This window comes from Dreissena polymorpha, chromosome 14, assembly GCF_020536995.1.
Source record: "Dreissena polymorpha isolate Duluth1 chromosome 14, UMN_Dpol_1.0, whole genome shotgun sequence".
NCBI classification, from domain to species: domain Eukaryota; kingdom Metazoa; phylum Mollusca; class Bivalvia; order Myida; family Dreissenidae; genus Dreissena; species Dreissena polymorpha.
In genome coordinates this window covers 12,747,829-12,763,350 of record NC_068368.1, presented here as the reverse complement: position 1 = coordinate 12,763,350, position 15,522 = coordinate 12,747,829, and the positions used below count along the sequence as shown (strand labels likewise).

At 37.5% G+C, this 15,522-nt stretch overlaps 1 protein-coding gene across 8 annotated transcripts in view; it reads left to right on the top strand.

Moving 5' to 3' along the window:
- Positions 1-15,522, top strand: part of LOC127858050 (LIM domain-binding protein 2-like) — a 41,210-nt gene that overhangs the window by 15,944 nt on the left and 9,744 nt on the right. For 2 of the 8 annotated variants that reach the window (XM_052394928.1, XM_052394927.1), the window contains exons 3-8: positions 4,238-4,313; positions 6,778-6,880; positions 7,549-7,721; positions 8,366-8,503; positions 9,726-9,803; positions 14,461-14,602. In XM_052394928.1, coding sequence (XP_052250888.1) covers positions 4,238-4,313; positions 6,778-6,880; positions 7,549-7,721; positions 8,366-8,503; positions 9,726-9,803; positions 14,461-14,602 — 710 coding nt within the window. Of the gene's footprint in view, positions 1-2,864; positions 4,314-6,777; positions 6,881-7,548; positions 7,722-8,365; positions 8,504-9,725; positions 9,804-14,460; positions 14,603-15,522 lie in introns of those variants that run through there. The other 6 variants (XM_052394922.1, XM_052394920.1, XM_052394921.1 and 3 more) reach the window with 5 other exon arrangements.

Here is a 15,522-nt window from a genome sequence, read left to right as displayed (position 1 = left end):
TTGAGGGGCTTATACTGTGAGATTGGATTGAGGGGTAAACTGTGAAATTGGATTGCGGGGGTACACTATGGGATTGGATTGAGAGTGTATACTGTGAGATTGGATTGAGGGGGTTCTACTGTTAGATTGGATTGGGGAGGTTTACTATGAGATTGGATTGAGGGGGTACTGTGAGATTGGATTGTGGGTGTACACTGTGAGATTGGATTGAGAGTGTATATAGTGAAATTGGATTGAGGGGATTCTACTGTGAGATTGTATTGAAGGGGTATACTGTGAGATTGGATTGAGGGGGTATACTGTGACATTGGATTTAGGGGAAACAGTGGGAGGTTGGATTGAGGGTGTACACTAGGAGATTGGATTGAAGTGTTACACTGAGAGCTTGGATTGAGGAGGTATAGTGGGAGATTGGATTGAGGGGGTTATACTGGGAGATTGGATGGATGGTGTATAGTGTAACATTTGATTGAGGGGGTATACTGGGATATTGAATTGAGGGTTATAATGGGAGATTGGATTGAGGTGTATAATCTTAGATTGGATGGAGGGGGTATACTCCATATTAAGAGTTTGAATCAAGGGGGTATACTTGTGTATTAGATTGAGGGTGTATACTGGGAGATTTGATTACAGGATATACTGGGAGATTGGATTAAGGATGTATACTGGGAGATTGGAAACAATGGGATATACTGTGAGATTGGATAATTGAAGGGGTTTAGTGGGATATTGGATTGAGGGATATACATGTACTGGTAGATTGGATTTAGGGGATATTCTGGGAGATTGGATTGATGGAGTATACTGGAGAATTGGATTGAGGGGGTATAAATATGAGATTTGATTGAGTTGTAAACTGAGAGATTGGATCGAGGGTGTACACTGTGAGATTGGATTGAGGGTATATCTTGACATTTGATTGAGGGTATACTGTGTGATTGGAATGAGAGGGATTTGATAAACATGAGGTTGGAATTATTTTTTGTATGTTAGTATACCTGGAGATTGGATTAATGAGGTCTACTGGGTGATTTGATTAATGCGGTATACTGTGAGATTGGATAAATGGAATTTACTGGGAGATTGGATTTAGAGGGTCTTCTGATCGATTAGATTGAGGGGGTACACTGGGAGATCAGATTGTGACGATATACTGGAATATTAGATTGATTGATATACTGAGAGATTGAGTGGAGAGAAATATATTGTGAGATTGGATTGAGGTGTATACTGGGAGATTGTATTGAGGGATATACTGAGAGATTGAGTGGAGGGGATATATCGTGGATAGGATTGAGGTGCATACTGGGAGATTGGATTTAGGGGGTATACTGGAAAATTTGATTTTTTTTTTTTGGGGGGGGGGGGGGGGTTACTTAGAGATTGCATTGAGGGTATACTGGGAGATTGGATTGAGGAGGTATACTGGTAGATTGGTTTGAGGAGGTAAACTGTGCAATTGGATTTAGGGGTACTAGAATACTGTGAGCTTGGGTTGATGGGTATACTGTGAGATTGGGTTGAGGGTACACTGTGAGATTGGGTTGAGGGGTATACTGGGATATTGGGTTTAGAATACATTGCGAGATTGGATTGAGAGGTATACTGGAAGATTGGGATGATGAGTATACTGGGATATTGGGTTGAGGGGTATACTGGGACATTACATTGATGGGTTATACTTTGAGATAAGATTATTGGGTTTTATTGGGAGATTTGAATGAGGGGCTATACTAGGAGATTTGATTTAGGGGATATAGTGGGAGATCAAATGGATGGGTATTGGTGGAGATTGGATTGAGGGGGTTCAGTGGGAGGTTGTAATGAGGGTGTATTCTTTGATAATGGATTAATAGTGTATACTGGAAGAGTGAAATTAGGGTATACTGGGAGATTGGATTGAGGGTGTATACTCTTATATTGGAGGGGCTATATTTGGAGTTAGGATTTTGTTGGTATATTGGATTGAAGGGATATACTAGAATGAGGACGTGAACTGGGATATTGGATTGAGGGTGCATACTGAGTTATAATAATCCAATAAGCTTCATTGTATTGAGGGGGATATGGGGCTTTATTAATTTTGGTTTACTGGCCATGTTAATGAGATGCGGGGCAGCAATTTGTTGAATGCATTGGGAAAAATTGGCATAAATCAATAACGTATTTGTTGGGCGTGATTGACAGTTGATGCATGATGAAAATAATACAAGATAAAGAAGACAATGAGACAATACACAAACTGGTTGATTGTTTTCGTATATAAAATTGTAGTGTTGGTGAAACTGTTTTCCAACCATTCAAACCTGGGATGGACATAAATGAATACAGTGCACATTTGCGTCATCAAACAATGTTAAACCAATAAATCTGTTCCATATAAATAAATATGTTTTGACGTATTAATTGTTATTCAGCAAAGTCAAGGTTTATTCCAACAGCGATGGAATCTGTTGACATTTGAGCTATTGACATAAAACAAATCAATATTCACTCTCTCTCTCCCGGATAAGCCCAACTTTTATCATACGTCCACAAATTATTGACTGATATCGACATTTCCAGCTCCATGAAACTGACTATAGACTAAACTTGGTTGGACCAGTCTATTTCTGAAATCAGGTTAGTAGTTGTGTATTGGGGCCCCAGGAAGGGGGAAATCAGTGCTGCAATAAACATGATTCTGCGCGTTTTATCTTTCTTCTTCATATAAAACTCGTCTCATTTTGCGAGACAAAATCTTTAGCGTATTTTGTAAACAGTTGATCTCGTTTTATTAACTTTTAAAACACCGATATAAACTACACATTGACACAAATTATTAATGAAGTTTCTGATATCCCGTGTAAGGCCTCGTGTGTTCCCACAATGCAAATTGTACACATGTTTTGCAAGTAAATTGTACATGTATATATGTGTTCTTAAGACAGCTTATAAGTAACATGCAAAGTTTCAAAATATGAATGGATTAACTCTAAAACAAAATGAAAATGTGATTTGGACACAGAAATAATATGGACAGTGTCATTTATTTGGATGTATATTGTGCATTTATTTTAACCTGGTAGATTAGAAAGACGGTCGTGATAAATTTATTGATCGGTTTTTACCTATAAATTGAGTACGTGATGATTGACAACTATTGATGCAGAGTTGGACGAATTACGTCAACAAATAATACTTAAAAGGAATTGTCTTTATGCACAGAAGAAGTTTGGCAAGTGTAAATAAGACGATTGATTACAAGTTTTGACTTCATTGTGATTTAAAATCATGTAAAGTGCAATTAAATAAAGTTAAATTACTTCTATTGTATCATATTTTGCTACACGAAGAAAACATGGTACATTTTGTGTTGTGATTATTTTATAGTGTGTTGAAACGATTTATAAACAGACTAAGTGTGTAAACATCACTAACACAGTCAAACCTACTTTCCAAGATATTGGTAAACAAAGACCAGCATTCCAAGCATGAATTGGTTCAGTTAGTAAGACTCTTGTAGCCTTATAACAATTACAAATAACATAAACAAAATCAACAGCTTTAGTTATTACCCAAATAAAATAATAAAATGAAATGTGACGTGTTTCCCTTAACTTAGGGCAGTGTGAAAGCTAACAAAGGTAATAGTGAGATCTCAAAAGTTGCTGATCTACAAGGCAGAAGACTCGCTGACAGTATGTGCTAGGTGTTGTTACCTCCACTCACTCACTCCTCATTTTGTATCCGGGTGAACTATGATGAACTCTGGTATGGTAAGCATGTCCCACGCCCATGGCATGTCCATGGGATCTGGGGGAATGCCTCCCGGAATGATGTCGGGGTCCGGTATGCCCAACAGCATGTCCCCATGTATGCCCAACACCATGGGACATGGCATGCACAACAGCATGGGCTCCCCGGGCATGCCCCCGAGCAACATGGGCCACATGCCCGGTAACATGCCCCCGCAGATGTCCGGTATGGGCCCTGGACCTGGTGGTCCGATGCATCCGCGAATGAGCCCTGGAATGTCTGGACCTGGAATGTCGCCCGGTATGAGTCCAGGAATGCCTCACGGGGTGTCTCCTGGAATGGGACCTGGTCCGGGTCAAGGGATGGGTATGGGGGGCCCGCAGGGGGTTCCCGGGCCTCCAAACGGGCCTCCAATGTCGCACGGGATGGGCCCTGGTGGTCCAATGATGAACTCTGATCCTTTTTACTCATCGCCGTTTTCTATGTATTCCAACAGGCGTCAGGCACCATACATGGGTCAGCCAGATTACCGGATGTACGAGTTGAACAAGAGGCTCCAGCAACGCTCAGAGGTAATTGTCTCAACAAACATGTACAGTCATTACAAATCAGGGCTGTCGCCACGGTCAAACATGGGGTCAAAAACTAGGACGCATAAAAAACAACTTTTGAACACTTGGCTGGAGTGGCCACATCATTTCCCAGTCTTATGAAACCGGGTCATGTGAGGTCAAAAACTTGGTCTGACATTAGGCAGGTTTTTTTTTCCTTCTTTGAGACCCGCCGAATTTTGGCTCTTTCCCCCAGACGAATTTTTCCCCTCTAACAGATTTTCCCCAAAACAATGAAAACAATGAAAATATTTTATTTTTTTATACCTTTAATCATATACACATGTAACTTGCAATGTATAAGTTAACCTGAACCAGTGTAGAAAAAAGAAAAATATTGCATAATTAAATTATCTGTTGCAGTGAATTTGTTTAAAAAACAGTTAAATTGTTTATTTAAGACTTTCCTTATTTTCCCCAAAACCAGGCGTTTCGCACATTTTTTTCCCTTAAAAAAGGCCAGGCCCTTATCCGAGAGTCAGATTAAAACCCCTGTAAGGTTAAATAAAAAAAAACTAACCCTTGTTGGTAATGGTGCAATCTTTAAACTTGCTCACAATATTTTTCTTTTTATACCCCCCTTCGAAAAAGAGTGGGTGTATTGTAACAATGTTTTGCTGGATGTCTGTTTGTCGGTTGGTAGACCAGTTCGTACTTTCTGATCAATAACTTGTGCACAGATTGACCAATTGGCACTTCCAATGTGCATTAACCTTTCCAAGAAGATGACCTCTATTGATGTTGGGGTCACTTGGTTAAAGGCAAGGTCACTGTCACACTAAGAGTAAAAATTGTTTTGGTTTAATAACTTGTGAGCGGATTTACCAATTGGCTTGATACATGTACTTCCCATGTGCTTAAGCATTTGCCAGTAGATGACCCTTATTAAAATTGGGTATAGTATACTAGGTCAAAGGTCAAGGTTACTATCACACTGAGAGTGAAATTGTTTCGAATCAATAACTTGTGAACAGAGGGACTGATTGGCTTGATATACTTCCCACGTGCAACGGTGTTGGTCTGTCAGTAGATGGCCACTATTGAAATTTGGGTCAAAGGTCACACTAAGTGTGATGTCATTACCGATCAATAACTCTTCAACTGATTTACCGATTTGCTTGATACTTCCCATGTGCACTTGCCTTGGACAGTAGATAAGCCCTATTGAAATTGGGGTCCCTAGGTCAAAGAGTAACTCAGTAAGGTCATTGTCACAATAAGTGTGAAAATCATTTGTGATAAATAACTCTTCATCAAATTGACCAATTGGCTTGATATTTAACATGTGCATTGAACTTGGGCAGTAGATGACCCCTATTGAAATTGGGGTCACTAGTTCAAAGCTTTGTTTGTGGGGGGGCATTATGTCTCCCACTGGAGAGCTTTTGTTTATATCTCGTCCGTATTAGAATCGTATATTCCTCCCATCCATTGAAAAACATGGCTGACATGAGGCGGTGCAGGTCTTCTTTATTTGTAACTCCGTTTGATTACTCGGGAAGTCACAATTTTGATTCTCATCATGAAACTTTCTCTGGACATTACAAAAATGTTTTGATATTTGAGCTGTGTTTGACAAATGTAGTGCTTTACTTGAAAACATTTCCCCCAAAAATATGCTTTGGGCAGTTTTTATTTTAAGTTTATTGCGGCTTTGAACACTACATGTACGTGCTGAGAACAGTTAAGTTTCTGGGAATCTAAGGTGAGTGCCTTAAGGCCTGTGGATCTTTTGTCATCCCTAGTCAAAGGGTTTAATTAATAAAGAAATGGTAAAAGTCATTCTGTCAGTGCATGTGTAAGTCCTTCATTGAAAGTTTTCCTGTGCAACTCCTTCATTATGGACGTGATTTTCGTCAGACTCTTACTGAGTGATTGCCTTCGGCGGCAAGTAGATTTTAGCCAGGCAAATCAATTTGGTAGTAGTCGGGAAAATAGTGTTTTTTAAAAGTTTGAAACAGTTTTCTAGCAGTTCATTCGGCTTTTTTTCCAAGCATGAAGATTCATGTGCTCAAAAGGGCATAATAAATTGAGACATGACGGTTATTTTGCAAAATCATCAATGTTTTTTTTTGGTCAAATTTGCGGCATTAGGCCTCATTTCAAGTGTCAAAAAGTTTACATTTTCCTTAATGACTGCCTAAAATTTCCAATTGATGGTTCCCCGCCAAAATATAAAAAAGAAGAAGAAAATGTGTAAATAACATTTAGTCGATTTCCCTACGCAGCTCTATGGGTTGAACCTAAGTTACTATTGGAAACAATTAACTGTTATTCTCAATTTGAAAGTATTTTTTAGCAAAAGAAATCAATTTTTTTTTTAAAACAACCTTTTCTCTCTTGGCCGGGCTTCTTAAGTACCATGCGTAGTGTCCCGCCTGGGCAATCGACAGTGAAAATATTATTTCTATGTTTGCTATTTCAGGACAGTGACAACCTATGGTGGGATGCCTTTGCTACGGAATTCTTCGAAGATGAGGCCTCGCTCACACTTTCTTTTTGTCTGGAAGATGGACCCAAACGCTACAGTAAGGGATGAAAGGCCATGCTTTGATTTTTAGTATTACTTGTGGAGCTTTGTGGGCTTTGATTGACATTCTTAATCCTTTATCACTTACATACGTATTTTGACGCATTTATGGTCCCTTAAAAATTTAAATTTAATGAAAGTCCTTTTGTACTCGATTCTAGTTTTAAAGGCTTCATTTCAAACCCTTAGATACTTATGATCACAAAACAGCGTAAAACCTTAACAGACTAACTCGCAGGCTGTTCTTGTTTTATGCTGTTTGCACATCACCATTTTCTCTTTGCTTCTGAGTGGGACAGGGTTAAATAAGCACTTTGTGTGTACTCAGTTGCCATTGGTTGCTCACTGATACCATTCAAAGTTTGGTGGGAAGTTCATGGTATGACAGGAACATTCCAATAAGTTTAAATATTCAGCATGATTGCATGGAAAGTCTAATGATAATCGAGACAATGTCAAGCCTGCTTTGTAAGTAGTTGGTTTCCTTATCCAAAAGCTTAAGAACATCTCCAAACTAGGGATCAACCTCCCCTGATGCTCTGCGAACACCATAATCCACTACGCCTAAGCAACCTCATTTTATTAAGATGTATCTACACATTTTTACCTGCTACAATTTTAAAGCCATATGTTTCAAATTCATGAGTCTGTTCAATGCATTCACAGCCATAGGTCGAACGCTAATCCCCCGCTATTTTCGGAGCATATTCGAGGGCGGGGTTACTGATCTCTACTACATCCTGAAGCATCCGAAAGAGTCGTTCCATAATACGTCCATCACGTTAGACTGCGATGTCGCCACCATGGTCACCCATCACGGAAAACCCATGTTTACAAAGGTAAGACCGCAATGTTGTTGTTGTTTTAAATTGAGTGCGGGTTTCAATTGCAGCAGAATTCTGATTCAGATTTCTCACTTTTGACTCCTGCCTGCAAATGATCTGCCTGGTTTTGATGCAAATGTTTCACGATCGCTAAATCAATAATAATGTTGTATAATACAATAGTAATGATATAATATATATTGTGTTAAATTGCATAGTATTTGAATAAAACATGTACTTAGAACATTTGCAGAGAATTGCATGTAGTACAGGGCTTCCGTTAGTGGACATATGGGTGTAAATTACGCCCCAAAACGGCAGTCGTCATTCAATCACACCAATCGTGATATTTTAATCAATATAAACTAATCATTGTAAAAAAATACGGTATTATAGAAATTTCTTTTTTCGTCATTCGTGGTTGACGGTCCCATTGATTAATATTTGTGCATAAAGTGTCCTCCCAGATTAGCTGGTGCAGTTTTCACAGGCTAATCAGGTATAAACTTTCAGCCTTAACTTCATATTCACTCAGAAAAGACTTCCTTTGAACAAAAAGTACCAAAAAGAGCGGAAAGACGACATTTTATGAACATGCACTAAGCTTTATTTACCCAAAACATGGCTCTTTCATGTAAATGCAAACATTTTTGTGTCAGGTTGTAACGGAAGGCAGGCTAGTGTTAGAATTCACATTCGATGACCTGATGCGGATACGCTCGTGGCATTTCGCGACCCGTCAACATCGGGAGCTCATCCCCCGAAACATCATCGCAATGCAGATGGGGGCTAATGAGGTGAGCTATGTTTGTTTATGGAGAAACAGTTTGTATACCTTTTTCTCTATATATAGATAATATTTATTGGGCAGCGTTCGAAATTGATAATAAAGCTAATTTTTATATCCAAAAGGGTCTTTCATGAAAGCTATCTGAAAACGGGTTCCAATGCTCTTCAGGTAAAGGTCAGAATTAAGGTCAAAGGTCAAATTTCAGAAATATGAACAGTTTGTCTTGGTAAAATTAAGTCCAGGAGTGCCAGCAAAATGAGAAGGTCCCTAGGTCTAAAGGGTAACATGTAACATTACACCAAAAAAATGAAGGTCGAAAACTAAAACATAGTCATGAGTATTTAAGGATTTTGAGATAATTCAGTAAAGTTACAAGCATACTGATTGGTGGATACTGTACCCACCTCCCTGGTCAAGGTAACAATTAAAGATCAAAGGTAAAATAATAAAATTTAAAAAATGGGAGTTTGTCCAATCTTAACCTAAAAAATATATTTGCAAACAGATATATTTTTGTGACAATGGCACACTTGTTATGTATGAATTTTAATGGATAAGTAAGTCTTTGAAAAATCATGAACACTAACCGTTACCACTTAGATACGTATTTTTACTCATTTGTAGTCACCTAGAAAGTTAAATTTAATTAAAGACCTTTCTAAGTAGATTCAAGTGTTAAGGGCTTCATTTCCCACCCTAAGATACTGATGAGCAGCAAACAGCATAAAACCTGAACATGAGTGCCACGCAGGCTGTTGTGGTTTTATGCTGTTTGCACATAGATATTTTCTCTTTGCTTCTGAGATGGAAAGGGTAGAAGGAAAGGGCTAAAGCAAAGTCAGCAATTGCTTAGAAAGTGTTTAGCACAAGATGTTGTTAAACTTAAAAAAAAAGAAGAAATAAAACAAAATCGAACAAAAAAAAATTAAACAAAGAGTGATCACAAAGTACATTAGAAAAGATTTGGAAACAAAGTCATTGAATTGATGCACATAATTAACCATTAGAACATAAGTAAAAAAAAGTCTAAGTTTAATAAGTGAAGACACTTCTTTTAAATTTCTTTTTTTAATGCCTTAGGTAGAAGTGTAAAACAAAGCTCTTATATCAAATAGGTTTATGTACAAAAACTTCTTTTAAATGTTATCACATTAGGTACAATTACTGAAATTAAAATTTCACAACTTTCGTATTTAATTTCAATAATCACATGCAAACTTGCTTTTCAGGAACCAGCAATGGTGGAACAGCTGGGGAAAAACATTACACGACAGGGTCTAACAAACTACACTCTTAACTTTCTTAGGGTAAGTAATACTTTGTTGACCGGACTTAATTTTATTTTATACCTCGGCAAACAATGTTTAAGAGACTTCTGTAAAATCATTTAAAGCCACATAAATACTCTAAATCAATGTATATTTAGTAAACTATTTAGTAAAATAAAGTTAACCCATAAAAAATCAGTGTTGCTTTTAGCATTAGCCAAAATTTCAATGCTAGATGTGGTGTGGTAACAAAGTTTTAACGAGATACAAAATGCTTTTGATTTTGAGAAATTATGTGGCTTTAAATTTGTTGGCATGAAATTTTTTGGTTTAAAAAAAAAGAAGACCTGATTGCTGAGGTGAGCTTTTGTGACCGGTCTTTGACTGTCGTACATCCGTCCGTCCATCCGTTAACATTTGTTCGTAAACACTCTAGAGGCCACACTTATTGTCCGATCTTCATGAAACTTGGTCAGAAGCTTCGTCCCAATGATATCTCGATCGAGTTCGAAACTGGATCATGCTGGGTCAAAAACTAGGTCACTAGGTCAAAAAAAAAGCTTGTAAACACTGTAGAAGTCACATTTAATGCCCAATTTTCATGTAACTTTGTCTAAATGTCTGTCTTCATGATATGTTGGTTGAGTTCAAAAGTGGTTCCGGTCCGTTGAAAAACATGGCTGCCAGTGGGGGGGGGGCAGTTTTCCTTAAATGGCTAAAGAGAAACCTTGTAAACACTCTAGAAGTCACAATTTTGGTCCAATCATCATGAAAGTTAATCAAAACATTGGTTTTATTGATATGTCGGACGAGTTCGAAAATGGTTCAGATTGGTGAAAAAACATGGCCGCCAGTGGGCTGGGCATTTTTCTCTATATGTATATAGTGAAAACATGTGAACACTCTAGAAGTCACATTTTTTGCCCAATTTTCATGAAATTTTGTCAGAACATTTGTTTCCTTGATACGAGAGTTGAGTTGGAAAATGGTTCCGGTCAGTTGAATAACATGGCTGCCGGGGGGGGCAGTTTTCCTATATTTATATAGTAAAAACAAGAGCTTGTGAACACTCTAGAAGTCACATTTTTTGCCCAATCATCATGAAACTTGGTGAAAAGATTGGTTTTATATATATCTCAGATGAGTTTGCAAATGGTCCCGATGGGTCAATAAACATGGCTGCCAGGGGGGTTGGGCAGTTTTCCTTATGTGAATATATAGAGAGAAACCTTGTGATCGAACACTATAGTAGTCACATATTTTGCCTTATCATTGAGAAACTTAGTCAATACATTGGTTTTATTGATTTCTTGGACAAGTTGGAAAATGGCTCAGATCTGTGAAACACACTTTTAAGCTAACCTGATTGCTCAGGTGAGGTTTTAGGATTGGTCTTTGTGCGCTGTCCGTTTGTCCACATTGGTTTGTAAACACTCTAGCATTCACATTTCTCATGCATTCTTTATCAAAGTTGCTGAAAGATCTCAGTCAAGTTTGATGATGAGCAAAATCACATAATAAATGCCATAATTATTGCCCTTAGATTGTCCAAATTTTTATTATATTATACAAAACCCTTGTAAGCAAAGTTTGATGTTTGGTAAGGGGAGTCAACTCAAAATATAGGTCACCATTTTAAATCTTACAAAAACAAAAACACTCCCTACGCCAGAGTTTTGGTTCAATAATGATGAAACTTGACCAGGATGTTTGTCTGGGTCAAGTTTGACATTAGTTAAAGATTGAATGAACCGACTCCTCTCTGGTGAGCGAACTAGGGCCATCTTGGCCCTCTTGTTTAGGAATTGGCTTGTGTCATTTTCGGATGTTTTTGTGTAAAATTCGTGGATCAGTCAACTCATTAAATTAACTCAAATTTATGTCCCATAAATAATGATGATTGTATAGTACCTTCGCATACAAAGTTGAAGGAAGTATATTGGAGTCACTGTCAGTTGGTCCGTCTGTACGCATCTAAAGTTATAAGTAAGTGTTACAAACTATTATCACTTTTTTCAAGCCATTCAGTTGAGACTTCAAATATGTCATCTTGTAGTATAGATGTCAAAGACACACTCTTCAGACACAGTTGTCAGCTTATTCCTGGGTTATGTGATTTTCAACTTAGCCATGGACAGAACTAGCATGCTTGTGACAGAGTCAAGTCACGTTTTTGAGGCAGCTCTAGTTTGATCTTTGACCTATGACCTTCAACTTTGATCGGACAAGGGTTGTCATTTTAAATAGTATTTTTACAAAGTCGCCCAGGAAGTTTGTTTCATCATACAACGGCTCTGAGATTCCAATTGAAACAGATTTGTGCTGCAAGCTTTTTGCAATTTTCAATGTTCTCAGTTTAGACTTACCAGTAGCATCATTTTGGTGCAAATGTGGCTGGAAAGCTAAATAAAACATGCTTTTTTATATCTTACAAATTGTGTTACATAACTGGGCGTTTCACTAAAATGTGTACTAAGAAACATTTGCTGAGAATTTAACTCATTATATAAAATTAATGTAGTAATTGTAGTTCAGCATTTTGACCCCTAAAATCTTAATTTGACCCCTGAACTTTTCAAACGCAGGGTCATAGGAATCCTGGTATCAAAATCTATTGAAATCCCTGACAGCTCAATTAGTATACATCTCATAGGACTCCTGGTATCAAAATCTATTGAAATCCCTGACAGCTCAATTAGTATACATCTCATAGGACTCCTGGTATCAAAATCTATTGAAATCCCTTACAGCTCAATTAGTATACATCTCATAGGACTCCTGGTATCAAAATCTATTGAAATCCCTTATAGCTCAATTAGTATTCATCTCATAGGACTCCTGGTATCAAAATCTATTGAAATCCCTTACAGCTCAATTAGTATACATCTCATAGGACTCCTGGTATCAAAATCTATTGAAATCCCTGACAGCTCAATTAGTATACATCTCATAGGACTCCTGGTATCAAAATCTATTGAAATCCCTCACAGCTCAATTAGTATACATCTCATAGGACTCCTGGTATCAAATCTATTGAAATCCCTTACAGCTCAATTAGTATACATCTCATAGGACTCCTGGTATCAAAATCTATTGAAATCCCTTACAGCTCAATTAGTATACATCTCATAGGACTCCTGGTATCAAAATCTATTGAAATCCCTGACAGCTCAATTAGTATACATCTCATAGGACTCCTGGTATCAAATCTATTGAAATCCCTTACAGCTCAATTAGTATACATCTCATAGGACTCCTGGTATCAAAATCTATTGAAATCCCTGACAGCTCAATTAGTATACATCTCATAGGACTCCTGGTATCAAAATCTATTGAAATCCCTTACAGCTCAATTAGTATACATCTCATAGGACTCCTGGTATCAAAATCTATTGAAATCCCTGACAGCTCAATTAGTATACATCTCATAGGACTCCTGGTATCAAAATCTATTGAAATCCCTTACAGCTCAATTAGTATACATCTCATAGGACTCCTGGTATCAAAATCTATTGAAATCCCTTACAGCTCAATTAGTATACATCTCATAGGACTCCTGGTATCAAAATCTATTGAAATCCCTTACAGCTCAATTAGTATACATCTCATAGGACTCCTGGTATCAAATCTATTGAAATCCCTTACAGCTCAATTAGTATACATCTCATAGGACTCCTGGTATCAAATCTATTGAAATCCCTTACAGCTCAATTAGTATACATCTCATAGGACTCCTGGTATCAAATCTATTGAAATCCCTTACAGCTCAATTAGTATACATCTCATAGGACTCCTGGTATCAAAATCTATTGAAATCCCTTACAGCTCAATTAGTATACATCTCATAGGACTCCTGGTATCAAAATCTATTGAAATCCCTTACAGCTCAATTAGTATACATCTCATAGGACTCCTGGTATCAAAATCTATTGAAATCCCTGACAGCTCAATTAGTATACATCTCATAGGACTCCTGGTATCAAAATCTATTGAAATCCCTTACAGCTCAATTAGTATACATCTCATAGGACTCCTGGTATCAAAATCTATTGAAATCCCTGACAGCTCAATTAGTATACATCTCATAGGACTCCTGGTATCAAAATCTATTGAAATCCCTGACAGCTCAATTAGTATACATCTCATAGGACTCCTGGTATCAAAATCTATTGAAATCCCTGACAGCTCAATTAGTATACATCTCATAGGACTCCTGGTATCAAAATCTATTGAAATCCCTGACAGCTCAATTAGTATACATCTCATAGGACTCCTGGTATCAAAATCTATTGAAATCCCTTACAGCTCAATTAGTATACATCTCATAGGACTCCTGGTATCAAAATCTATTGAAATCCCTGACAGCTCAATTAGTATACATCTCATAGGACTCCTGGTATCAAAATCTATTGAAATCCCTGACAGCTCAATTAGTATACATCTCATAGGACTCCTGGTATCAAAATCTATTGAAATCCCTGACAGCTCAATTAGTATACATCTCATAGGACTCCTGGTATCAAAATCTATTGAAATCCCTGACAGCTCAATTAGTATACATCTCATAGGACTCCTGGTATCAAAATCTATTGAAATCCCTGACAGCTCAATTAGTATACATCTCATAGGACTCCTGGTATCAAAATCTATTGAAATCCCTGACAACTCAATTAGTATACATCTCATTTCTGGACAGTTATGTGTCATCTTGGAGCCGATGCAGGAACTGATGTCACGTCACAAAGCGTATGGACTAACACCTAGAGATTGCCTCAAGACGACTCTATTTCAGAAGTGGCAACGAATGGTGTCCCCACCCGGAAAAGGTAATCCCCAACGTATGTCTTTTGAATTTTTCCTTATTAATAAAAGCTGCATTTAGGGAAAATGGAGCTTTATGCATGTAAATAATGTTTCATCCAAGATAAGCCAGCGCAGTTTGCGCTTTTACAGAAGCTTTTGTTAAAATGGGTCTCTTCTAAACAAAAGTACAGTCAAGACAGAAAGTGGTGCCGCTGATTAGCCTGTACATTATGAATATGCATTAAACCCAGTTTTCCCAGAAGAGGCTCACATTCTAATGACTCCCAAACCCCCACTCCTGACCTCTTCAACCTTTGACCTCTGTGGTTTGAAAGTATCGTATACTATCAGTTGCTTGAATATTGTTAGCTTGAATTTTCCTAAGAAGAAATAAGTAGAATGTTCTTTTAGACTTTATATCCCTATATAAAGGGCAAGCACATAAACAGTGTTTTTAGTAAACTATTTGAACTTTGCCCCCATTTTCACTCAAAATGTTTTCGAAACTGGAAATTTATTTTACCTTACTTTGGTGGAATACTGTTATAGATCTGTTATTTGTGATAAAGTCAGGGCATGAACATTTGACTCTGGTATTCTGGTCCTGATCAGTGATTTATAGTGCATGATGAAAAAAATATTTTTAGTCTTTAAGATATAAAGGTACAACGGGAATATACAAACCGTTTTTTTTTTACATTGGACAAGTACTTAGCACCCTTATAGGAGTGGAAATTCACTTAACCCATTTATGCCTAGCGTCCTGAAAAAAGGACTTTGCTAACAGCATAGACCCAGATGAGACGCCGCATGATGCGGCGTCTCATCAGGGTCTGCGCTGTTTGCTTAAAGGAATTTCTGTAAGAAATATTCTAAATATAGAAATAAATATACTAGACATCCCTTATTTTGGAAATAAATTGATCCAATATGGAAGGATGGGAGAGTCCACTCT